Source organism: Erinaceus europaeus, chromosome 2 (assembly GCF_950295315.1).
Source record: "Erinaceus europaeus chromosome 2, mEriEur2.1, whole genome shotgun sequence".
Taxonomy (NCBI): Eukaryota; Metazoa; Chordata; class Mammalia; order Eulipotyphla; family Erinaceidae; genus Erinaceus; species Erinaceus europaeus.
In genome coordinates this window covers 92,984,213-93,008,636 of record NC_080163.1, presented here as the reverse complement: position 1 = coordinate 93,008,636, position 24,424 = coordinate 92,984,213, and the positions used below count along the sequence as shown (strand labels likewise).

The window sequence follows — 24,424 nt, the reverse complement described above, 5'->3', positions numbered from 1 at the left end:
AAACAACCTTCATTGAGACATTTCTAAGTTAAGAGAGGTTATAGCAAATATGTCAGGGCATTGTGACCTTGACAGGACTTCAGTAATATACTGCAAAGTACCAGTTAAGGCCAAGTATATAAATGAATGAATAAATACCCACCCTTGCTGAACCTTCCTTGATTTTGCTGGCTTACCTTCTTTAAGTACATGGAAGGTTGAACACCCCTCTCCAAATTCAGGGGTGACTGATCTACATTGATCTGAATGGTCTTAAAATCAGGATAGTGATTACTTCAGCCAGAATGATGTGATATTATAGCCTTGGTCAATGAGACTGAGGAGATGGAGGTGACAGTGAGAGGATTAAAGGCTTCTGTTAACATTCTTTCCATCATCTTGCACCAGGACTCCAAGAGCCTTCCATCCCATCCCTTTCTCTCTTTTCCCAGAGTCCTTTGCTTTGGTGCAATAGTGGAAAGAGACCTATGTTGAATGAGAGATTGCTTTATAGATATCAGTAGGAGGTGAGGAGTACCTTCCTATGTGTTAACAACTGTACTATAAACCATGAACCCCTCAATAAGTGGAAATAAAATAAATGAGTTAAAAATTTCCCTGTCTATAACAAGGAACATATAGGCATTAAAAAAAAACCCTCTTTTGCTATCAGTTTCAAAAATGTAATGCCACAAAATCTGCTACATCACTTTGTGACCCTGAAGGGAGAACCCATAATGTATCAATGACATCAGCTTGGAAAAATAGAACCTGGTTCCTTACCATGCTCTGGGATCACTGTATTCACCTACTGAAGAACCACCCGGCCCCATACTTTTATGTAAGTCAGCAAACTCTGTACAGTTAATATACTGGGAAGTGGAATTATCAGCTACTTTAGCTTTTCTAGAACCTTTCTTTCTAGTTATTGGCCCTGGAAGTTTAAAGAGGATAATGCTAGATACTGGTATTAAAGAAATAAAATGCTGTGATAGTCTTGTTCATATATCAAAGAAGAAGTCAAACTTTAACTTGTATACTGTGCACTGATCTTAATTTGTAGGAAGCTGGGCAATGACTTGTACATATTTATAGCAAGAGCTACAGGAATGTGAGTTATGGTCTCAACTATTTATTTATTGCCACCAGGGTAAATTGCTGGGGCTTGGTGCTGGCACTACTAATTCACTGCTCCTGAAGGCCATTTTATTTTCCCTTCTTTCTTTCTGTTTTACTGGACTGAGAGAGAGAAGGGGGCAATAGAGAAAGACATCTGCAGAGCTGCTTCACTGCTTGTGAAGCGTTCCCCCCCTACAGGTGGGGAGTGGGTCTTGAACCCGGGTCCTTGCACATAACCAGGTATGCCATTGCCTGGCCCCCAGGTCTCAACTTTTTACATCATTCAACCCTTTAATTAAAAAGTGGTAAAATTATTTTATTTTGCTTAGAGGTTTATATTCTAATAAAAATAGTTTGCCAGCTCTCCTGAGTCTGGATCCTCTCTCCACTGTCAACAGCATTCAGGCTTCAGTTTAATGTCTCCCCAGAAAGGACATTACGAGTTAGTCCCAACATTCACCAAATTTCATTACTGCATGTTCTTTTTAGCCTTCTCCCCCTTGTCATGCTACTTTTGTTTATCACAATCTTGTTACAAACAGACCTTCAAACAACATTCATGGGATGAGTGCCACTTCTGACTTCTCTACCTTTCCTCCCCAGCCAGACTAATTCAAACATATGACAAAAGCTAGGTGGGAAACACGTACAAGCTACTGGATATATTGCAAATATAGTTCTGTCCTGCTTTTCGCTACAGCTTGTACATCTAAGAAGAGACAGGTTTTGAAGTAACCTGAAAGGTAAAATTGAAACCAGCTAGCTCTCTGTTACATCAGATATTAGGAACACACAGCTTCCCATTATTACTTTAAACTTGACGCATAAGCCAGTTTCACAACTATATGATGATGAACAATAGCCTTTGATGACACAGGACTACACTGTTTCCGCAGGCAGATTACAGAGTGCTGTGTTCTCTGCTCAAATGAGAAAATAGGGGCAAAAAGGGTGATTCTTCAGGGCAGAATAGATCACCAATGCAAGAGAACCAGAACTATTACTTTAAGATAACAAGTTTCTTTGAACAAGCAAACACCCAGCTTCTCACTGAAGAGTAAGTCCCATTGCCTAAGAAGCATTTTTCAGTATTCTTAACTTTTTTAGGGCACTGTAGAACAATGATTCTGGGACATCTCAAAAAGAAGTCATTCACATTAGTTTGGGATCCTGCCTTCCAGGTGTTTTGTTCAGAGAGAGAAAATTACAATTACTCTTTGATGCCTTTATAATTACAATAAAGACTCCTGTCATGCTGTATTTCTTTTAACAAGTCAATTTCCTAAATAGATTGAGATCATTAGCACTAGGTGTATATTTACCTGTTTCAGGGGTCGGGCAGTAGTGCAGCAGGTTAAGCACAAATGGCTTGAAGCACAAGGGCTGGGTTAGGATCCCGGTTCAAGCCCCCAGTTCCCCACCTGGAGGGGAGTCACTTCACAAGCGGTGAAGCAGGTCTGCTAGTGTCTTTCTCTCCCCCTCTGTCTTCCCTCCTCTCTCCATTTCTCTCTGTCCTAACCAGCAACAACAACATGAATAACAACAGTAATAATAACCACAACAATGATAAAACAACAAGAACAACAAAGGGGGCAGGGAGGCCTCCAAAGCAGTGGATTCGTAGTGCAGGCACTGAACCTTAGCAATAACCCTGGAGGGAAAACAAAACAACAAAAAAACAAACCTGTCTCTTCCTATTTCAAAGGTATCATTTTCCAAGTTTGGTCTATTACAAATTGTGCTGCTATGAATATAGGTATACACAGTTCTCTTTGGATCAGTATGCTTGTTTCTTTAGGATATGAGGAATCATGTTAAAGGAGGTAAGCTAGAAAGAAAAGGATGAATATGGGATGATCTCACTCATGGATAGAACTTGAGAAATAGGAACAAAAAGTAAGAAAGCTAAGTACAACTTGGACTATGGTATACTGCACCAAAGCAAAGGACTCTTGGTGGAGGTGGGGGAGCTTTGGGATCCTGGTGCATGATGGTAGAAAAAGACCAAGGCTGGGAGTAATAGTGTTTTGTAGAGGCCTATGGTGAGATGGGATATTTTATTCAGGTGTCAACAACTGTACTATAAACTATTAATCTTCCAATAAAAATATTATTTTCCTTTACTTACAGAATTTTTTTTATAAAACTAAAAACTGCTCAGCTAAGGTACACGGTGGTCCTAGGGACTGAACCTGAGACCTTGGAGCCTCTGGCATGACAATCTTTTGCATAACCACTATCCTATCTCACCTGTCCCCTACTTATAGAATTTAAGATACACATTTTTAAATTGATACCTAACAGTTGACAGTGTTGAACAAAAAAGCAAAGTCATTACTTAATAAAAATTAGGTAATGGAGGAGTTGGGCGGTAGTGCAGTGGGTTAAGTGCACATGGCGCAAAGTGCAAGGACCGGTCGGTGTTAAGGATCCCAGTTCAAGGTCCCAGCTCCCCACCTGCAGGGGAGTCGCTTCACAGGCAGTGAAGCAGGTCTGCAAGTGTCTGTCTTTCTCTCCCCTTCTCTCTGTCCTAACAACGACAACATCATCAACAACAACAACAACAAAAACCAAGAGCAACAAAAGGGAAAGTAAATAAATATAAAAAATTTTTTAAAAATTAGATCCTACAGTGGGGAAGGCAGAAAGAAACAGGTAAACATATACCAAGAGGTGAAGAGTGTTAGGTGGTTGACAGAATAGACGACTGTATATGATAGCCAAGGCCCAAGTGACAGGAAAGTGGTGGCTGTGTGGAGGGAGACCTCCAGCGAGAGGTAAGGAGTACAGAGGTATGGTGGCTAGTGAACCTGGCAAGGTCTATCGTGAATGGCAGACACACAGGAAGGAAGTTCAGGACACAGTGTTCCTCACACTTAAAGTAGATTTTTTACTTTTTGTAGAAACTATCTCATTTTGACCAACAATTCAGAAAATACCCTAAGAAACTGTCAGAATTTAAGCAGAATGGTTAATCTCTAAGGATAAGGTTAGAAACCAAAATGGCATATCTAGGAAGAGGAGGCACCAGAAAAGAAAAGTCATTAAAAGTTTTGACAGCTGAATTTATGTTCCTATGAAATCATGTGGGGTCAGGTAAACACTAAGGGCAGTGCACTGCATGTCAGAGTAATTCTCTGGGTTTTTTTTCCCTTCATAAAAAGCAATTTAAAAAAAAGGAATTCAATGTAAAATGTTTATGGTTTTCTTGCCCAGATGGTACCTTCTTTTGATATATGAAGAGCAACATCACGGGCCAGGCAGTGGCACACTGGGTTAAGCTCACATAGTACAAAGCACAAGGACCTGTACAAGGATCCCTGTTCGAGCCTCTGGCTTCCCACCTGCAGGGGGGTCACTTCACAAGTGGTGAAGCAGGTCTGCAAGTGTCTATCTTTCTCTCCCTCTCTCTCTCTGCCTTCCCCTCCTCTCTCAATTTCTTTTCTTTTTTTTTTTTTTTTATATTTTTCCCTTTTTGTTGCTCTTTTTATTTTTGTTGTAGTTGTTGTTGATGTCATCATTGTTAGATAGGACAGAGAGAAATGGAGAGAGGAAGGGAAGACAGAGAGGGGGAGAGAAAGACAGACACCTGCAGACATGCTTCACTGCCTGTGAAGTGACTCCCCTGCAGGTGGGGAGCTGGGGGCTTGAACCGGGATCCTCACGAATTTCTTTCTGTCCTATCAGAAAAAAAAATGGTCACAGGAGCAGTGGATTTGTAGTGCAGGTACCCCCAGTGATAATCCTTGACAACATACTCTATGTTCCACCTGAGGAAGATGGGTCCTGAAATTGGGGCAGCTTGGAATGTTCCTACTCTTGACCACAGAATGTGAGTTCAGATTTACAGGGATGCAGAGGTCACATAGGCTCCTAAGCTGAACATGGGCCCCAGATCAGATCAAATTGATGGGGTTTACAGTCAATAATATTTATATACCTTCCCCATATTTGGGAGCTACTCTCTTCCCTGATCCAGCTTTCTGGTCCAGCCATGACATCATCTCCCCAGCTTGGATCCACCTACATATCAGGTTTCAGGCTCAGGGAAAAAAACAAAAACTAGTATAGTCATGGGCCCTTTGGAATATACCTAAAATAGACCTACTAGCTATCTACAAAACAGTGACCCCGCCCCCAACTCTTTACATGCACTATTTCGACCTTTAGGTTTATAATTAGTCAACAATTTGTTTGGCTTTATATGTTAACTCTTTTTCAGGTACCGGTTTCCAGATGCTAACATGATGCCAACCAGACTTCCCTGAACAGACAATCTCATCAATGTCTCCTGGAGCCTTGATTCCCCAGAGCCCCACCCCACTAGAGAAAGAGAGAGACAGGCTGGGAGTATGGATCAACCTGTCAATGCCTGCCATGTTCAGCAGGGAAGCAATTACAAAAGCCAGATCTTCCACCTTCTGCACCCCAAAATGACCTTGGGTCCATACTCCCAGAGGGATAAAGAATAGGAAAGCTATCAGGGGAGGGGATGGGATACAGAGATCTGGTGGTGGGAATTGTGTAGAGTTGTACCCCTCTTATCCTATGGTTTTGTCAGTGTCTCCTTTTTATATATAAAAAAGAGCAACATCACACTAGGAAGTAAAGAGTATCTGGTGAAGAAGACATGATTTTCCTTAATGATGATTTATATGATCAGAAAATAAAATACTTATCCAAAGTAAACTGTTACTAAAAAAAGAACTCTCTTCACAGAAACTCATACTCAGAGGCAAACTTCACCAGTAAACAACTGGTAACAGGCCTCCCACACTAAAGACTTCAGTGTATACACATTCAACCTGACTGGGCAAAAAAGCATTACTGATGTGTTTACTCCAGCATCAACAACAGTAAGTCACTCATCATTTAAAGATGATATATGGTTGAAGGTAAAAATATTTCAAACATACACACAAGCATCTGGAAGGCACAGTCTTCCAAATTCAACCACCAGCAAATCCCAGGAGGGCCCTCACTCCTTGACTACTGAACAATCTTGAAAATATTCTCCCCTTGATCTACTATTATAGGTCAAGTCTGTCAGCATATTTCAGAAACTCAAATCTCTAGAGTACAACATTCACTTAAGAGGTCATGTGTCTGTCTAGCAACCAGAGGGGGTAAAATTAACTACTGAAACTCCCCCCCTTCTCTTCACATTCAATAGGATCTAAAGTTGACTAAATTCCACAAAATTCCAGAGTGATCAAAGTCATTAATTTGAAAATATTTATGTAACCCTCACATTTAAGAATGTAATAGATGAACTAATGTACAAGTTCAAGATACATGAACTTGAGTTTGTTGGGTTTTTTTTTAAAAAGATTTTATTTACTTTTGAGAAAGATAGGAGGAGAGACAAAGAACCAGACATCACTCTGGCACATGTGCTGCCAGGGATCAAACTCGAGACCTCATGCTTCAGAGTCCAAAGCTTTACCACTGCGCCACCTCGCGGACCACTGAACTTGAGTTTTTACACATCAATTTCACTTTTTAACTTAGTCTTATATGAAGTTACAGTTATCAGTGGATACCTGAAGCATGTATTGACAGGACTACTTTATTCTAGTATTAAATTACTGTCACATTATCTTTTTTAATTCAAGATAAAAAACTATCTTTTTTATTTTATAAAGACAGCCAGAAATTGAAAGGAGGATATATATATATATGCAGAGAGATACCTGCAGCACTGCTTCACCACCTGTCCTTGAACCCAGGTCCTTGCATAATTATAACATGTGTGTTCAACCATCATATTATCTTTTGAGTTCATTAAAAAAATAACACACCTGTGCTACATAGACTTATTCACCCTGTATAACTGAACACAGAGTTTTCCAGGTCTGGGAAGCTCTGATTCTGAGCTATTTCTGGAGCAGAATCATTTCAACAGAATCATCACTCAATCACAGCAGATCATGGAGAGTTTTCCTATTAAGATGCTGGGAAATGCTAACCCAGAATTAGATGCAGCTTGCTAGAATTCTCTTAAGATACTCAGTCCAATACCAAAATGCAGGGAAAGTCCCCAACTTCTTCAGGTCTCTGCCTCTAATGGGGAATGACAAGGCCCTACACACCTGGTTCCTGCAAGATATGAGAAAGACAGGAGCAGTGAGATAAAGTGTACAAAGTTCAGAGCAGCCCCCACTCTCTTTGGGTTGTTTTCTATTAGTTGTTAATCAAATCACTCTCTTGAAAACTGTCTAAAGTACAACTAAAGCCTTTATAAACTTTTTCTTATGACTCAGTGGATTCTGTTGTGTCAGTCTGCAGCAGTTTGTTAAAACCAGGACTCTTCAGATATATGAGAGATCAGTCTGAGTGACCCACCCAAAGGCTGTCTGTCATACTATTTGCTAACCCTGGGAAATCCCTTGATTGCTCTCTCTCTCTCACCATGAATACAACCTGATGACAGGGTCCCACCTACCTGCCTTCTATAAATCAGGGGGGAAAAGAGAGGGACAATGAGCTATAAAGAACTGAGCACCTACAGAATAAAAGCGTTCTTTAGCCTAGCTGTATAAAAGCTCTTATTGACATGTGCTGTGTTGACAAACATGGGCTAACATTCCAAACCAAATCTTACTGAAAAGAGGCAGTCAAGAATGTAAAACATTTCAACTGGGGGGCAGCTCAATGGGCAGAGCATGGAACTTTCCTTCTTTTCCTTTTAGTGTTGGCGTCATTAAGTAGGACAGAGAGAAATGGAGAGAGATGGGGAAGACAGAGGGGGAGAGAAAGATAGACACCTACAGACCTGCTTCACCACTTGTGAAGGGACTCCCCTGCAGGTGGGAAGCCGGGGGCTCAAACCAGGATCCTTACACCAGTTCTTGTACTTTGTGCCACCTGCGCTTAACCCGCTGTACTACCACCCGACTCCCAGCATGGAACTTTCATGCCTAAGGTCCCTGATTTGATCCCTAGTGCCACATGTACTCGATAATGATGGTTATTTTCCCCTTGCTCCTCATTGTCTCATGTGAAACTCTCTTATATGTAATATAAATTGTAAATAAAATGAGAATACACCAATCTGGGCCAAGGTAGCTGTGTGTCACTCCTTTATAAGAAGCAGGTTCTGAGAAGGTGCAGAAGGCAAAAGATGGAGTGCTATCTGTCTCGTGAGGCAGGAGCTGATCTACAGAGACAAACATGCTGTACTAGCCCCAGGTGGTATTCTCAAGTCCTCTGTATTCTCTCGCTCTCTTACAGATGATTTACTGTGTAGAGAGGAACAGGGTAACTTCATACCAATGGGAACTGTAAAACTATCAGCATTTGTGAAGAGTGTAGACTACATTAATTTTATAAAAGTGCAAGCAGGTTTTTTCTTTTCTTTTTTTTTCCTAAGGCATGTTCTCTTCACTGGCTCCATCTGAAAGATTTAGTCAACTTAACATTTGTGTTTGTCATCAGCCCTGAGAATGACAATATTTTTTCTGCCAGTGACCCCAGTAACCTTGGAGAAGAATGTAGTGGCTTGAAGAAAGAAAGGCTCTAGAGGATCTGGCTATGCAGAAATTCCCAAACCTCAACCAACAATCAAATACTATGACTGAGTTGGAGAGAGAAAGCCCCCGTCTCCCTCAACCCTTTATGCTTTCTTGACTTTTGTGGTTTATCACTGGCCTCTAGAGCCTTTGTTCCCTACTTTGACCTCTGCTACTCAGACATATGAGAAACAGAATCTTATCGCCACAGACTATTTAGAAACTTTATATATAACCAATATATTCTCCAGCTAAACATACAGACAGAACCAAACAGCTAGCATGCAACTGATGATTAAGAGAACTGAGATCACATTTAAGATTCTGGAAAAGCAAGATAGACAAAAAGAAATGTAATATACTACTTCTGTTTTACTGAGTCAAATGTAATCAATCTATTTCCTGGCACTACACGTTTTTGGCAAAGCCATCCTTACCCACTCCCTAATAATAACACATGCAAGTAACACCGGATATGTTGTCATAAAATGTCCACAAGTTCCCAATTAAATGTAAATGAAAGCAATTTTAAAAGATTCATTTGACAATACTTTGGCAGTTCCTACAAGCTCAAGGATACCAATTAGTCATGGCAGTCCTGATAGGGACATTCAATCTTTGGTAAATTGTTTAGATTATTATGATGAATAAATAGCTACATTTTATTTTCAATTATGATTATAAACAAGGGATCCAAAAATATGCCAGAGAGAGAAATATTTCAAAAGTCAAATTATCAAATCATAAGAATGAATTTCTTGAGTCTGTGTGACTTAGTAACATAAAAATTTCCCCAAAGACAGAAGGGGTAATCACACAAGAATGGCTCACTGGGACTCAAATTTGACTGCCCACATGACAAAGCAGTTCAAGCAAAAGTAAATAAATAAAATAATAATAATGGAGAAACCCAAAAGTTTGTTCCCTTTGGTGAGCTAGTTGACTCAACTTTTAAAAATATTTTTTATATTTATTTATTGGATAGAGACAGAGAAATCAAGAGGGAAAGGGAGCTAGAGAGGGAAAGAGAGACATCTCTGCAGCACTGCAGAGAGAGAAAAAAGAAAAATGCTCAGTGTAAGAGGGTACCAGCTTGCTGTTCCAGATATCTACTTGTCTACCAAATTGAACACAAGACTCTACCTTTCATCTTCCAAAAGCAGTGGTGCCACCATTAGACTAACAGCTCCACCCACTCCTGAGACACACCAAAGGCGACTGACACTTCCAGGGTCTGGGAACCAAATACCAGAGGCTACATCACACAATACTTGGACAATAGCTCCCAAGACACAAAGTTCAAAAGTCACCAAATACAATGGTCAAACCAAAAAGAAACATAGCAAAATGAACCAGGACAGAAGCCCAGATAAATATTCCAACAATCCAAAAGTAAATAGAATGAGGAAAAGATCCAAAAACTATTCATGCACTAATCACAGGAGTGAGGGAAACATTTGAGGGCAATATTAGAAATGGGAAAACAAGTTAAGACTTTGAATAAAGACACAAACCATCTTAAGGTGATTAGAGAGCTAAAAGTTGAAGCTGCTGAGTTAAGAGTAAATTAACTAAACAAGCTAATACAGTAACTGAACAGGGAGAAAAAAAGCTGAACTAGAGAAAACAGCTGAGGGGAGCAAGAGCAGAATAACTGAGGTGGAAAACCAAATTAAGCAAGGCTGAGGATAAATCAGAGAAAACTTAGAAAGAAAAGGGCTAAAAAAGAGATAATAGACATTGAAAATAACAAGAGACATATGGGATGACCTCAGAAATAAATAATATACACAGAGGAAGAAAGAGAGGAAGGGGAAGAAATCACAATACAGGAGGTAATAGAAAACCTCCCCACTCTAAACAGGACATAAAGATCCAAGATGCCCAGAGAGTCCCCAAAAGAATCAACCCAGACCTACAGACACCAGGACACATCATAGAATGGACAGGAGTAAGAATAAAGGATTCTGAAGGCTGAAAGAGAACAGCAGAGTCACATACAGAGGAAAACCCATAAGAAGACTTCTCCACACAAACTATAAAAATCAGAAGAGAATGGCAAGATATATCTATCAAGCACTCAATGAGAAAGTTTTTCAGCTAAAAATACTGTATCCTGCTAGACTGTCATTCTAGAATGAGAGATAAAAACCTCAAACAAACAACGGTTGAAGGAATCAACTATCAACAAACCTGCACTGAAATAGGTTCTAAAAGGCCTCTATAAACAATAACAACGGCACCAAAAACGTCATATATCAGAACACTCAGAAAAGTTTAGAATAACGGTGCTGAAATAGCTTAACTCCATAATATCAGTAAATGTTAGTGGTCTGAATTTGCCAATTAAAAAGAAGGAAGATGGATCAAAAAACACAACATATGTGTTTCACCAGGTGCATCACCACCTGATCCCTCTAACTCAACATTTAGTAATTCCTGATTATTACATCACTGCTGTAAGATCCCACTGTTTTCTACGACTTGCTCTATTACTCCTCTATACTAATTTGACTGGGTTTTTTTTTTTTTTTTTTTTCCAATTAGGGCTTGAAAAACTGGATTTCAAACAAAGAACTCATGTAATCAACCTTACGAAAAAGTGCCTTGCAAAATAAGCCACTGGAAATGGAAGCTCTCTGATATATACTGGTTTAAGGATTAACACAGTAACATTCATTTGGGATGTATTAGTATTACCCATCAGTGGAAAAACTTTTATATAAGAATGAAAATAAACTGAATTAAGCTTTTTTTAATTTTCTCTTTTGGTAGGATTTCCCTGTTGTCTCTGAACAGTATCAGGATTCTGGTAAATTCTGAAATAGGAGTTTAGGACTTCAGAAGGAAAAGTTGTCATGACAAACTGGCTTGAACTTAGTAGCACAGACTCAAATTTGAACTCTAGTAAAATGAAAATGGGCTAGTTTTTACTACTTTTATTCATCAACAGAGCATGTCAAACACCTGCATAATGTCTTCTTTGGAAGGGTTTACTGCATATTTTTGGATGTCATTTGCCCTCACAGATTTTATTTTCCATATTTAAAGATTTCAGAGGGCTACCATGTCACCATGTGACAAGGAAAAGCAGGTATTAGGTAAACTGCCAATAGACCAACTGAGAAAGGAGGCCTGTGATTTATTTACCTAGAGACTGATGTTGGCTAGGGCAGAACTGGCATAGTCATTTCTTTCCTAGATTACACACACCCTCACTAATGCCATCAACTTCATAAAGACATGCTTCCCTCCTTCCTATCACTAGAAGTATGCAAGACTTCATTAGTACCCAAGCCCCTCCATATCTATTATAATACTGATCTGAAATACTGAGATACTGTCTGCTGTTAAAAACATGGATTTGGAGTAAGAAATAGTTTGATCACTGTGAGACCCCCGGATCAATCATTTAACCACTGGAACTTTCAACTAGAAACTGGGCAATGAGACCTTTTAGGAATGTTGCATCAACTGAGGCCATGTGTGTGAACTGTCCAACACAGTACTCTGCAAAAACAGGGACTGGCACCATTATTACCAAGATTATTAAGAGCACTGCCTAAACTAGGGGTGGTTCCTGAGAGAATTTGATATGATTTAATGCAGAAGAGAAAGTCTTGGGGGCCGGGTGGTGTAGGATCGGATTGGGCGCACGTTACAAAGTGCAGGACCCTGTTCGAGTCCCTGGTCCCCACCTGTAAGGGGAAAGCTTTGCAAATGGTAAAGCAGTTCTGCAGGTGTCTTTCTTTTGCCTTCTCTATCTCGCCCTTCCCTCTCAATTTCTGACTGTCTCTATCCAGTACAAAAATAAATAATAAAAAAAAGTAAAAGAGTAGATCTTGGTAATGGCAAGGGAGCATGATAAAGATACTACGGAAGGAATTAAAAAACTGAACAGAGGGAAATGCGGGGCAACCCTTACACATGGAATTCCTAGGTCGAAAGGTTTATGGAAAAAACACTTTGGAAAAAACAAATGCTGGAGAGGTTGTGGGGACAAAGGAAACCCCCATCTGCACTGATGGTGGTATAATGTCAGCCCTGTGGAGATCAGTCTGGAGAACTCTCACATGGCTAGAAGTGGACCTACCCTATGATCCTGCAATTCCTCTCCTGAGGATACAGCCTAAGGAACCCAACACACCCATCCAAAAAGATCTGTGTATACTCATGTTCACAGCAGCACAATTTGTAATAGCCAAAACCTGGAAGCAACCCAGGTGTCCAACAACAGATGGAGTGGCTGAGCAGGTTGTGGTATAGGGGGCAGGTGGTAGGGCAGCTGGTTAAGCGCACATGGCCCGAAGCAAGGACCAGCATGAGGATCCTGGTTCCAGCCCTCGGCTCCCCACCTGCGCGCGCGGGGGGGGGGGGGGGGGGGGTGTGCTTCACAAGCGGTGAAGCAGGTCTGCAGGTGTCTGTTTGTCTCTCTCCCTCTCAGTCTTCCCCTCCTCTCTTGATTTCTCTGTCCTATCCAATGATAACAAGGGGAATAAAATGGAAAAAGATGGCCTCCAGGAACAGTGGATTCACAGTGCAGGCACCGAGCCCCAGCGATAACCATGGAGGCAAAAAAAAAAAAAAATTGTGGTATATATACTCAATGGAATACTACTCAGCTATTAAGAACAACGAATCCACCTTCTCCGACCCATCTTGGCCATGTTAAGTGAGAGAAGCCAGAAAGAAAAAGATGAGTATGGGATGATCCCACTCATAAAACAGAAGTCGAGAAAGCAGCACAGAAAGGGAAACACAAAGCAGAACTTGGACTGAGTTTGGAGTATTGCACCGGAGAGAGACAGACAGACAGACAGAGGACAGTCAGAGCACTGCAGTGTGGGCGGGCAGACTCACGCGGGGGCGACACCCTTGGGCAGGCCCAGGGCGTTGACGGCTGGCGGCGGGGCCTGCGAGGGCAGCAGGGCGCTGAGGAAGGCGGCGGGCGCCTGGCTGGGGCTGAAGCGGGCGGCGGGCTGAGCGCAGTGCGCGGCCGGGGCGGCGCTGGGCAGCGGCGGGGGCGGCGGCGGCAGCGGGAACACGTCGGGCACAGCCGGGAAGGCGCTGCCCAGCGGGCTGAAGGCCGGAGGCGGCGGTGGAGGAGGCGATGGCGAGGACGGGCCCCATGGAGCTTCCACCTCGGCGCCGAAAGGAGGCGCGGGTGCGCGGCCCAGCTGCCTGGGCGTGGGGGACAGGGGCGACGGCAGGCTGGACGAGCTGGGGCTGGAGACGGGCGTGGCGGGGCCCGACGCGGGGCCGCGGCTCTGCGCGGCGATGAACTGCTTGGGGCGCGCGTAGTTGAAGGAGCCGGACGACTGCATGGCGGCCGCCGAGCGGGGCGCCAGTGCGCTCATGGGCTCCGGGCAGGCGGGCGGCGGCGGCGGCGGGAAGGGCGGCGAGGGCGGCGCGCTGGGTAGGGCGCCCGCCTCCTGCTCGCGGCGGATCTGGTCCTGGAGCTGCTGGATCTGAAGAGGGTCCCTGCGGGGAAAGGAAGGGACACCTGGTTAACCTGGGCCAGCTGCACGCTCCTCCCAGGGCACGGCCCTAGTCAGGAGCCCTGTCACCCTGTCAGTCACCAGGACTGAATCTGGACACAACCCGTTAGTTGGTTAAGAAGAGACTCTTTAGGTTATCACAATGTCTAATGTAAGTTTTACCTAAAAAAAAAAAAAAAAAAAGATCCAAACCAATTTAGAAAATCCTGAGGCAAACTCTTGTCAGACTTCCAGGAGCCATATTTCATTTTAACAGATCCAGAACTATTAAGAGGAAAAAAAAAAAAAAACTTGACATAAGCTTCAATCTTTTCATTCGTGGCCAACATCTTTCTTTTTAAAAAAAGATTTCGATCAAAATGAGTTAAGTTAAAAGAAAAAAAAATCCCATTTGCGCTCAGTTATTTTTGGCAGATGGAGGCTAGCCCAATTTGCCTACTTGAGTGCTGCCAGCTCTGCATTTAATAACTAGCACAGGCTGATTTGGGGGTGCAAGTTTTAGTCTACTGTTGGCTTTTGTTTCCCCCAAACAAACTTTACTGTATGCAAACAAGGCCTTAGTAGTAGGCCCTGAACTGTCAACTACTTATGCAACTCTTAATACATACTAGAATTTTATGCCATATCTAAAGGACATGCAGATAACTCTTTAATATGTAGGTGCTTAATACACAATGACAAATTGCATATTATATTCTAATAATACAGTTTAATCAAAATATTTTCCACTGAAGAATCTGAATTATAATTTTCCAAAACAAGTTCATAAACAGCAATTAGTTAAAATCTTACTCTATTTCACTCAAAATCTTTCCTATTTAGCTTTACACCCAAGTTCTCCTCTATTCACATCAGTGACCAGTGGCTGTCAAAAGAAACTTCAACTGAAGGTGGCACTATAACAAGCAGATAAATAGGAAGGTCTCTGAGTAAGCAGAGCTATAACTTCTTTAAACCTTTTAAAACTAAACATCCCCCCCACCACACACACACACTTCCCTATTCATAGACACTTAATCTTCAGATTAACCATTTAGAAATGTAAAGCAATAAACAATAATTAAGTAGCTGATAAAAAAGTAAGACAAAATTAAAGATTTAGATGTGTTATCATGAGCTACAGGAACATCAATAGAGATGTTCTAAATCCCTTTCCCCGATTGTATCCCCTTTTATAATTTAAGTGATTACAGCTAAATCCAGGAAAAGATAAGAAGAAACACTTTCTTGGGAACTGCAAAATAGAAAGACAAGCTGGTTCTACATGTGTAATCTGTTTAGAGCAATAAAGATTCCAATAACAAAAAACCTTGTGAGGTCCTAGGAAATTAATTTTATTATTTTGAGAGCAGCTATGTCATCACTGGGACTCCTAGTCAGCTGAGGTTCCAGATGCCCCTGTGGTTTCAGTAGACTGTCCAGCCCATGTGTCCTGCCTTCCTGTATTTAGAAGTGGCTTGTGAATAGAGCTCATAAAAGCTACCCATCACCCAATCAAACCATCACCCAGTACTCTCCAAATGCTCCTGACTCCCTGATTTAATTATCTTCATACTTCCTAATCATGGCAAATTATACCTTATTCTCAAGGTGTTTGTTAGCAACACTCAGATGATCCGGCATTAGAACTGCTCTTCTGCTCTGCCAGCTTAGGCTCACAAAAAGTTAAGCTTCAGCTGTGTTTAAGGTATTTAAATTTGTCCTAGAATCAGCAAATAACTGTAAGATGGCTCTGTCGGAACTGCTTACATACTCAGATGATGCCCTGTAGTTGGACTCCTCTGCTCAGAATCAGGAGTGGCTCTGGAAAAGCTATTCTCCTAAGAAACAACATGCCAAGAAACTGGGCAGGCATGTCCAGGACCACTGCTATATTATTTTCTATATTCTATTACTTAAAGGATACTCACCTGGTTATCTGTCTATCTATTATCAAATGACTTATACTTCTTTGAAAAACAACGACTGGTTACTCATATGAGCAATATAAAGAACGGAAACATGACTTTTTTTTAGAATGTCAAATTGTCACTAAGATTTTGTGAAAACCCCCTTTTTTTTTAAGTTGAAATTCAACTAAACCTCTTGGAAGTCCGGTGTAAAGACTGAAAAGTTAGGTTAAGAGTTCTAGCCAGCCTGGATCACAAATTGAACACTTCGGTGTCCTATTTCAGAAAGTCTTCTATTTTGCAAATCTCTTTCATCAAACTTCTCCCAGCTTCTTTTCCTTCTCCCTCTTTTCATCACACTTCCAATTCAAGAACATCTAAGAAATTCCCTACAGTTATCCCTCCTTCAATTCTAATGACTTCAACACTTAAGGAAATGAGATGTCTAGACGTTTTGTTATCTACTTATCAGAGTCCTTTCACAAATGTGTCACAGAGCCTGCTCAGACCTGTGTCTGTTTCTCTGTCTTTTCCTATACCAGCTATAGGAACCCCATCTTGAATGTGACTAAAAAGCAATCTGTGGTTATCTTTCCTCCTAAGGACTTTTTTTTCCCAGACAGCCTCCCAGTCATTTCACAGCACTGGGATATCTATAAGTCAAGGTTTTACTTATTTATATAACTAGGATGGGGGAGATAGCAAAATGGCTATGCAAAAAAGATCTTCATTGCCTGCGGCTCCAAAATCCCAGGTTCAATCCCCTGCACCATCAGAAACCAGAGCTGAGCAGTGTTCTGGCTTGAAAAATAAATAAAATATTTAAGACTCTGTAACTTCAAACTGGACGCTTTGTATGATCAGTTAGTGCAAAGATGAGTTGATTCTGGTCACTCAGGAAGGGAATCCCTTCCATGTCAGAGAAAACCAAGAATTCCCCCAAGGTTTCAGCACAGCTTTCAACAAGAGCAGTTTTACAGATAACTGTATAAGATAAAAGGTTTTTATTTCATAGGGATAAATAGTGATGTAGGATTTGATTTGCTTTCCAGTGCAGTAATCTCTTCTGCCACTGGATTAAAAATGGTTTTATAAAAAAATGTAAGAACCAAGCAGCAGTGTGGAAAAGTGATGAAAAAAACATGATGATGTGCAGTCAGAACCTACTGGCGTGATCCTCTACTAGTTACTTGGCTAGCTAAGAACTGTGTGGGACAGATATCATGAAGGTTAGTGTCTGCTTCATAGTATAAACTGGATAAATGTTCCACAGCAGAAGAACACCTCCACTAAATCCATGCCACTTTGCAGAATGGACCTTTAAAAATGGAGATCATTTTCTATTTACTGCAGGGGATTTTCCTTTCACTTTAAGCAACTGGCAAGAGGAGAGCAGTGACACATGGAGAGCTAGGTTGCTGGGGGAGGGTGAGCTGAGAGACCAGCTAAGAAGGCAGGGGTCACAGATGCTCCCCACCTTCCCACTCACGAAGCCCTCTCATGGGTAGGAGACAGCCAGTACTTGTCACATAACTGGCACCAGATTTACTCTTTTGCAAGAACACTTGAAGGCTGATATTATTATCCCCATTTATAAGAAAAAAAAAAATCTCCCAGAGGTTAGTGGGGTCAAGTAACTAGCTTAAGGGCAGAACCTGGATTAGAATTATTGGTTGGCGGAAAACCTTGTGCTACATCATTCTCTCTGAAGAGCTCAGTAAACAAAAAAAGGGTTTATTAAAATGTTAGTTATTATTACTATAACTCACTTTTTCTCTTGGGAGCTTCAGCCCAAGCTCAAAATAAATGATGTGAAAGTAGACTTCTGGAAAACAACTTTTATATAAATTGGAAATTCCCAGTATGGCTCTCTGGAGCAATGTCTGGATTGCAAGTAATTTATCCCCTGCTCATTCTAATAAAGATGGAATATTTGTAATTGTCTGGAGAAACTCTTGGGATCATGAAGCTGGAAAACATTTGTATTTTCAGAATAAATACACTGTTGGTTTGTGTATTTTCTTTCATTATTTTATTGTGTGGTTCAGAAACTGTTATATGAAGCTACTGTACCCTGTGAACCGTGAGCTGCTCTCGTTCTATGATTCCTAAGCAACGGGAAAGCAGAAGCCATGGTTTCCAGCCTCCTAACACCCAACCAAACACTACATATGGCAGGTCATGACAACAGTGAAGTTAATTTCTATACCCCACTGGGTTCAGCAAGCAGATATAGAAAGACCCCATACAGGACTGGAGAATTTTAAGAATTTTTCAAATGAAAGCAGATAAGTAATTAAGTGGATAAATCACTGAGTATCCCTACAACAGATTCTTCTCTGGCTGAGATTAGCTCAGTTGTCATGAAATGTATGAAAAAAAATTATGAGAAAAAGTATGAAAGACTTCAAAACTTAAAGAAAACAAAACTACTACAAGGGCTTTGGTTGAGGGAGTACTAATTGGGTTCCACTTATGACTCTGCTAATATTAGTACTTCAGTCGTCAGGCTCTATTCCTCATACTTTAGTTTTTGTCTTCATACCATAGAAAGTAGATTCATTTGGTCAGAGTCCAAACCAGATAACTTGCTTTGTTTAGCAATAATTTACTACTGCTCTTATCTTGAAGATAATCATATGCATAATAAAATTGAGTTGATATAAAAATCAAAGGGAATGCACTAGATTTGGGTTGAAGGGAGGTTGTAATTGCAAAAAATAACTCAATTTAAAAATATATTTCTTATAATTCAAAGATGAGGGAGAGGAATGGTTTAGAAAGACTGAAGCAACTCTCTGTGATATTGCAGGCTCCATCAAAAGATCAAATATAAGAGTGGTAGGTATATCTGAAGAGGACAAGGCCAAAGGCCCAGAGTCCATTTTCAGAGCAATTTTAGCTGAGAACTTTCCTCACTTAGGAAACCATCAGAACATTCTCATTCAAGAGGCAGAACGATCACCCAGATTTATAAATACAAAAAGACCAAGGCCAAGGCACATTATTGTAAAACTATCAAAAGTCAATGACAAGGGAAAAAAAAATTGCTGGCTTCTCGGGAGAAGAAAGAAGTTACATACAAAGGCAGAGCTTTAAGACTTTCATCAGATTTCTCTTTACAAACTCTGGTGGCAAGGAGAGAGTGGAATGGCATATTCAAAGTTCTAAAGGAGAGGGAATTCCAGCCATGAATACTGTATCCTGCAAAATTATCCTTCAAAATTATCCTAATTTTGGAGGGAGAACTAAAGGTTTTCTCAAATATTTAAGAATGAAAGGAATTTTCCACAATCAACCCTACCTTACAAGAACTACTGAAAGGAGTCCCACAAGAAAGGAGGAAGCAAAGGAATACATATTCCAAACACCAAGTTGCAGATGCTACATGATGTCAACCTGACTCTCGCCTGGACAGATGACCTCACCAATGTGTCCTGGAACCCCAGCTCCCCAGAGTCCTGCCCCAGTAGGGAAAGATAGGGACAGGCTGGGAGTATGGACCAACCTTTCAATGCCCATGTCTATTGGAGAAGCAATTATAGAAACCAGACCTCCCACTTTCTGCACCCCATAATGACCCTGGGTCCATGCTTCCAGAGAGATAAAGAATAGGAAAGTTTCCAATGGAGGGGATGGAATATGGAACTCTGGTGGTGGGAAATGTGCGGAATTTCACCCCTCTTATTCTATGTTTCTGTTGATATTTTCTATTTTACAAATAATTTTTTTTTAAAAAGAAAGGAATAGAGGTAGGACCCTAGAAAAAATTGCCAAATATATATAACAAGAGATAGCTATAGAAATAATAATCAACTATAACCTATAGTTTCCAATGGAGGGAACAGTGACTCAGGATTTTGGTGGTGGGAATGGTGTGGAATTATACCCATGTTATCTCATAATTTTGTAAATAATAAATAAAAAAAAGAAAGAATCAAGGAAAAAGGCACCTGAGTTTAATCAGCACATGACTTGATAGCCTGGTTTTTCTACTTAGAATGAGGACATTTGGCTATACTACAGAAAAGCAGTAGCTCTTTATGTCTTAATGCATAAAGCTGATCTCCATTTTAAGTCATTCCTTGTACCATGAAGAAGAGACGGGGCAACTTCTGACCAACTTATAATCCTCTTGGGAAGGCCTCTGGAAAATCAAAGGATGACTGTGTCTCTTGTGAGGCACAAGGAGAAAAGACTGAGATGTGGGAAATGACGCCTTAACAATGGTCAATCCAGACGTGGGCTGCTCCTCAGAACTTAAGCAGCTGGCTGACCTAATGCAGAGAGAACTCTTCTCTGGGACATCTGTGGGCTCCAACTCTCTGTGGGGTAAATGGTCATTTGGCTTTGTGCAAGCTGCAGGACGTGGTCCAAAGCATGTGCATCCCCACCAAAACAATCTGTATCCCAACATAAATTGTAAGTGATCAGGCGACAGCCTTTGACGAAGTTTGCAGTCAAACAGGTCTGATGGATCTGAATGATGGGATCTTTGTAGTTCAGCCTTGTCCTTTATTCAGGGGAGGAATGTGAAGCAGGGGTTTAATAGCATCAACTTCACATCACAGTTAAATGCTTTAAATGATTTTAATTTCTATTGCTGCATTGGCCAGTAGGAACAGCAGGAAGATATTAGCTGCTGATTCTTACAAAAACTATGGTAATTTAGTGGACATTAAAAGGAATTAATATGGACTATTCCCAATTGAAAATGTTTGGTATTAATTCTTACCATAGATAAAGTACAATTTTGAAGAAAAATCTGTTTTCCAGCCTTTTTTGTCAAAACTTGAGGCAAACTCAGTGATCTCATTTCCAATTGAAACCACCAAAAAAATCTCCCTGTGAGACAGATGTTGAGGAACTTCAAGGCCATAAGCATAAACTTTCTAAGATTTTAAGAACAGGGAAAAAAAAAAAAGATATATAGATATGTTTGATTTTACAGTGAGGTTAGGATTTTGACATATTTTATGATTCCATATGGTTAATATTTCCTCAAATTTCCATTTTTTTTTATTGAGAAGCTTCTGCTATCCCTTTTATATCAACTTCATTTTAGCTATGTTCACTGAACTAAATATATCTAAAACAGTGGTGTATATCCTATATTTGTAGGAACAAAACATTACAATCCTGCACTAATTAATGACATGATGTGAGACGGTGGCCCATAAATTGCTATTGCTTGGTGAAGTCATAGCAGCCTCCTATATCTTGCCTTCCCAGGCTCTAGACAGCACCATTTCCCTTTATGCTGGATCTAGTATTATAGTGCTTTGCTCATCGTGGCCTGAGTATGCAAAATTCACTGCTAATGTTGTATTTGCATAACCATGAAAGCACCAACTAATGCCTTTCTCAGAATGTATCCCTATTGCCACAACACATGATGGTATTAGTAAAGGCAGAGTAAGAAATTAACTATGACATACTCACCAAATGACTTATTCAACTGAAATAACAAAATAGCAATGCACTCACTCCTTTGCCCCTCCCAATCATCTTTTCAGTATATCCCTGTTTACTCTCACAAAGTCTGTTCATTTTTATTTTTCCAATTTAGATTAAATCTATGGATTTTTTTTTTGATACAAAACCAACTATTCCATTAATCAGTATGGTACTCAGGAATACACAGCCTCATTCTAGGAGTATCTTGCAGATTAAACCACTCCACATAGGTAATTTGATTATAAGAAAGAACATAAGGTCAAACAAGTACAGAAATGTTCAAATAGTTCAGGCTCCAGCTTGACAACCAACTATTTATGACTTAGTCTACCTATCTTCTCTGATGGCTAATTCCTCAGTTTTAAAATGGAAATTTATTATGTAATATCTGTAAGGCCCTAAGAAACTTTCAGATATTATTATTCTTACAGTGATCATTGGCCTAGTAACAGTTAATCGGTACAAATAAACCAATTTTAGAGGAACTCTTAAATAATCAAGTCCAAGTATGATGTTTACTCATATATACAAGTTAGATGTTCACATATGCTGTTTTCATATCTATTTTGGAAAATGAATAATAGCTTTTTCTTTCTTTCTTTTTTTTTTTTTTTTTAGCAAACAAAAGCGGTCTTTAAAGGCATCAGCAAGGCAAGCTAAAATAATTCCATAGTAAATCATCTCTGTAAAGAAAGAATGTTTTTATACTATAAATAAGTATCATCTAATTGTTACGACTATATTTTTAAAGAGAGAGATACCCATAAATAAGTTATCTCTAAAAATTAAGAAAAATATATATTTTTAAATTAAGCAGAATCCACCTGCTCAGAAATCAGAAAATCAGATTTCAGGCTCAAGGGAAAAAAAAAAAAACTAGTATAGCCACAGGCCCTTTGGAATATAACTAAAATATGCCTACTAGCTATCTACAGAATGGAGACCCCCCCCCCCCCAACTCTTCATCTGCACTACTCCAGCCTTTAGCTTCATGATTGCTCAACAATTTGTTTGGCTTTGTATGTTAACTCTCTTTTCAACCACCAGGTTCCAGATGCTAGCATGATGCCAACCAGACTTCCCTGGACAGACAGCCCCACCAATGTGTCCTGGATCTCTGCTTCCCCAGATCCCTTCCCCACTAGGGAAGGAGAGAGTCAGGCTGGGAGTATGGATCGACCTGTCAATGCCCATGTTCAGCCGGGAAGCAATTACAGAAGCCAGTCTTTCCACCTTCTGCATCCCACAATGACCTTAGGTCCATACTCCCAGAGGGTTAGGGAATGGGAAGGCTACCAGGAGATGGGATGGGATACGGAGTTCTGATGGTGGGAACTGTGTGGACTTGTACCCCTCTTATCCTATGGTTTTGTCAATGTTTCCTTTTTACAAATAAAATTTTAAAAAAGGAAAAAAAAAATAAAATTAAGCAGAATAGTTTGTGAGTTTTGTATCAAAACAGTCCTTATGATTAAGTGCATTTCTATTTTAATGTATTCCTTTAAAGTATCAACTATTTTTGTGGTTTAATAATCATTTTTAAGATTTTCTTTTCACTTTGAACACACCCCCACCACTCTTCCTGGGGTTAGGTGGCAGCACACAGCACACCCAGTAGAGTGTACATGACTACAGGAGCCCCTGGTCTTCACCTATAGGGGGAAAGCTTCACAAGCTTGCATCTCTCTCTCTCTCTCTCTCTCTCTCTCTCTCTCTCTCTCTCTCTGTTTCCTCTCAGAGAGAATAATAGCCACTGGGAGTGATGGAGTAGTTATTTAGGCACCCATCTCCAACAATAAGCCTGGTGGCAATAAATGTTGGAGAAAGCCTGATTATAATGTCTGTTATTTCTCTGCTGCACTGGTTTTCTTAATTAGGAACAACAATGGATTATACCAGACAAGTCAGAAATTGTCACTAGCTCTGTCTGCAGCCTCCATGGGGGATGTTCTGGCCATATCAGTAAACACAGACAGTGGTCAATGGACCTTCAGGCTAATATGAAGCCTGTCTTATTTGATATCCCTGAATTATGCCTTGGGGTAAGGTCAGGATTTTCAGGGTAAACATAGAATCTGATATAATCAATAGAATTGGCGATAACAAGTCTTAAATGGCATTAAGATGTTTATATTTATGTAAAGCCCATAATATGTTTATACCTGATGTTACTCTATGCATCCATCCCTAATATACAGAGACAGTGAGTCTGCATGAGACACTAGAAAGATCAGAGATAGTAGAGACTTGAGAGACATTAGAGAGATTGGAGACTTATGAGGAGATACAGGCAGAAGATTAGGAGATTTACAAGCAGGAGATATTTTGCCAGAACCTCATGATGCTCCTATGGGAGACATTCGATAAAACTTCCCATCTCTCACTACTAATGGGGTGACTGGGTTTATTTCTCAAGTCTGAGATGCAAATGAAACTCTGCTCGCAGAATCCAGAGGGCCCAAGAGAACTCTAGAGAACCAGCATACAGTTTTTCACCAGATAAATTCTTTTTAAAAAGTAACATTAAAGGGCATTATCTATAGGGGATATGTTCCAAGATCTTCAGTAGGGGCCTGAATACACAAATAGTAACTGAACCGTGGGTGGTGGGCAGTGGTGCACCAGGTTAAGGGCACATAGTACAAAGTGCAAGACCCATTCAAGGATCCTGGTTTGAGCCCCCGGCTCCCCACCTGCAAGGGGGTTGCTTCACAGGTGGTGAAGTAGGTCTGCAGGTGTCTGTCTTTCTCTCCCTCTCTATCTCCTTTATCCCTCTCAATTTCTCTCTGTCCCATCTAATAAAAAAATGGCCTCCAGGAGCAGTGGATTCATAGTGCAGGCACCAAGCCCCAGCGATAAACCTGGAGGCAAAAAAAAAAAAAAGGGAATCAGGCAGTAGCGTAGTGGGTTAAGCGCAAGTGGCGCAAAACTCAAGGACTGATGTGTAAGGATTCCAGTTCCGAGCCCCCGG

At 40.6% G+C, this 24,424-nt stretch overlaps 2 protein-coding genes across 7 annotated transcripts in view; one reads left to right on the top strand and one right to left on the bottom strand.

Moving 5' to 3' along the window:
• The window catches only part of PALLD (palladin, cytoskeletal associated protein), an 811,300-nt gene that overhangs the window by 28,577 nt on the left and 758,299 nt on the right, over nt 1-24,424 (bottom strand). For all 6 annotated transcript variants that reach the window (XM_060184240.1, XM_060184229.1, XM_060184234.1 and 3 more), the window contains one exon: nt 13,470-14,090. In XM_060184240.1, coding sequence (XP_060040223.1) covers nt 13,470-14,090 — 621 coding nt within the window. The remainder of the gene's footprint in view (nt 1-13,469; nt 14,091-24,424) is intronic.
• Nucleotides 1-24,424, top strand: part of CBR4 (carbonyl reductase 4) — a 214,723-nt gene that overhangs the window by 71,337 nt on the left and 118,962 nt on the right. The gene's annotated exons all lie outside the window — the stretch shown is intronic.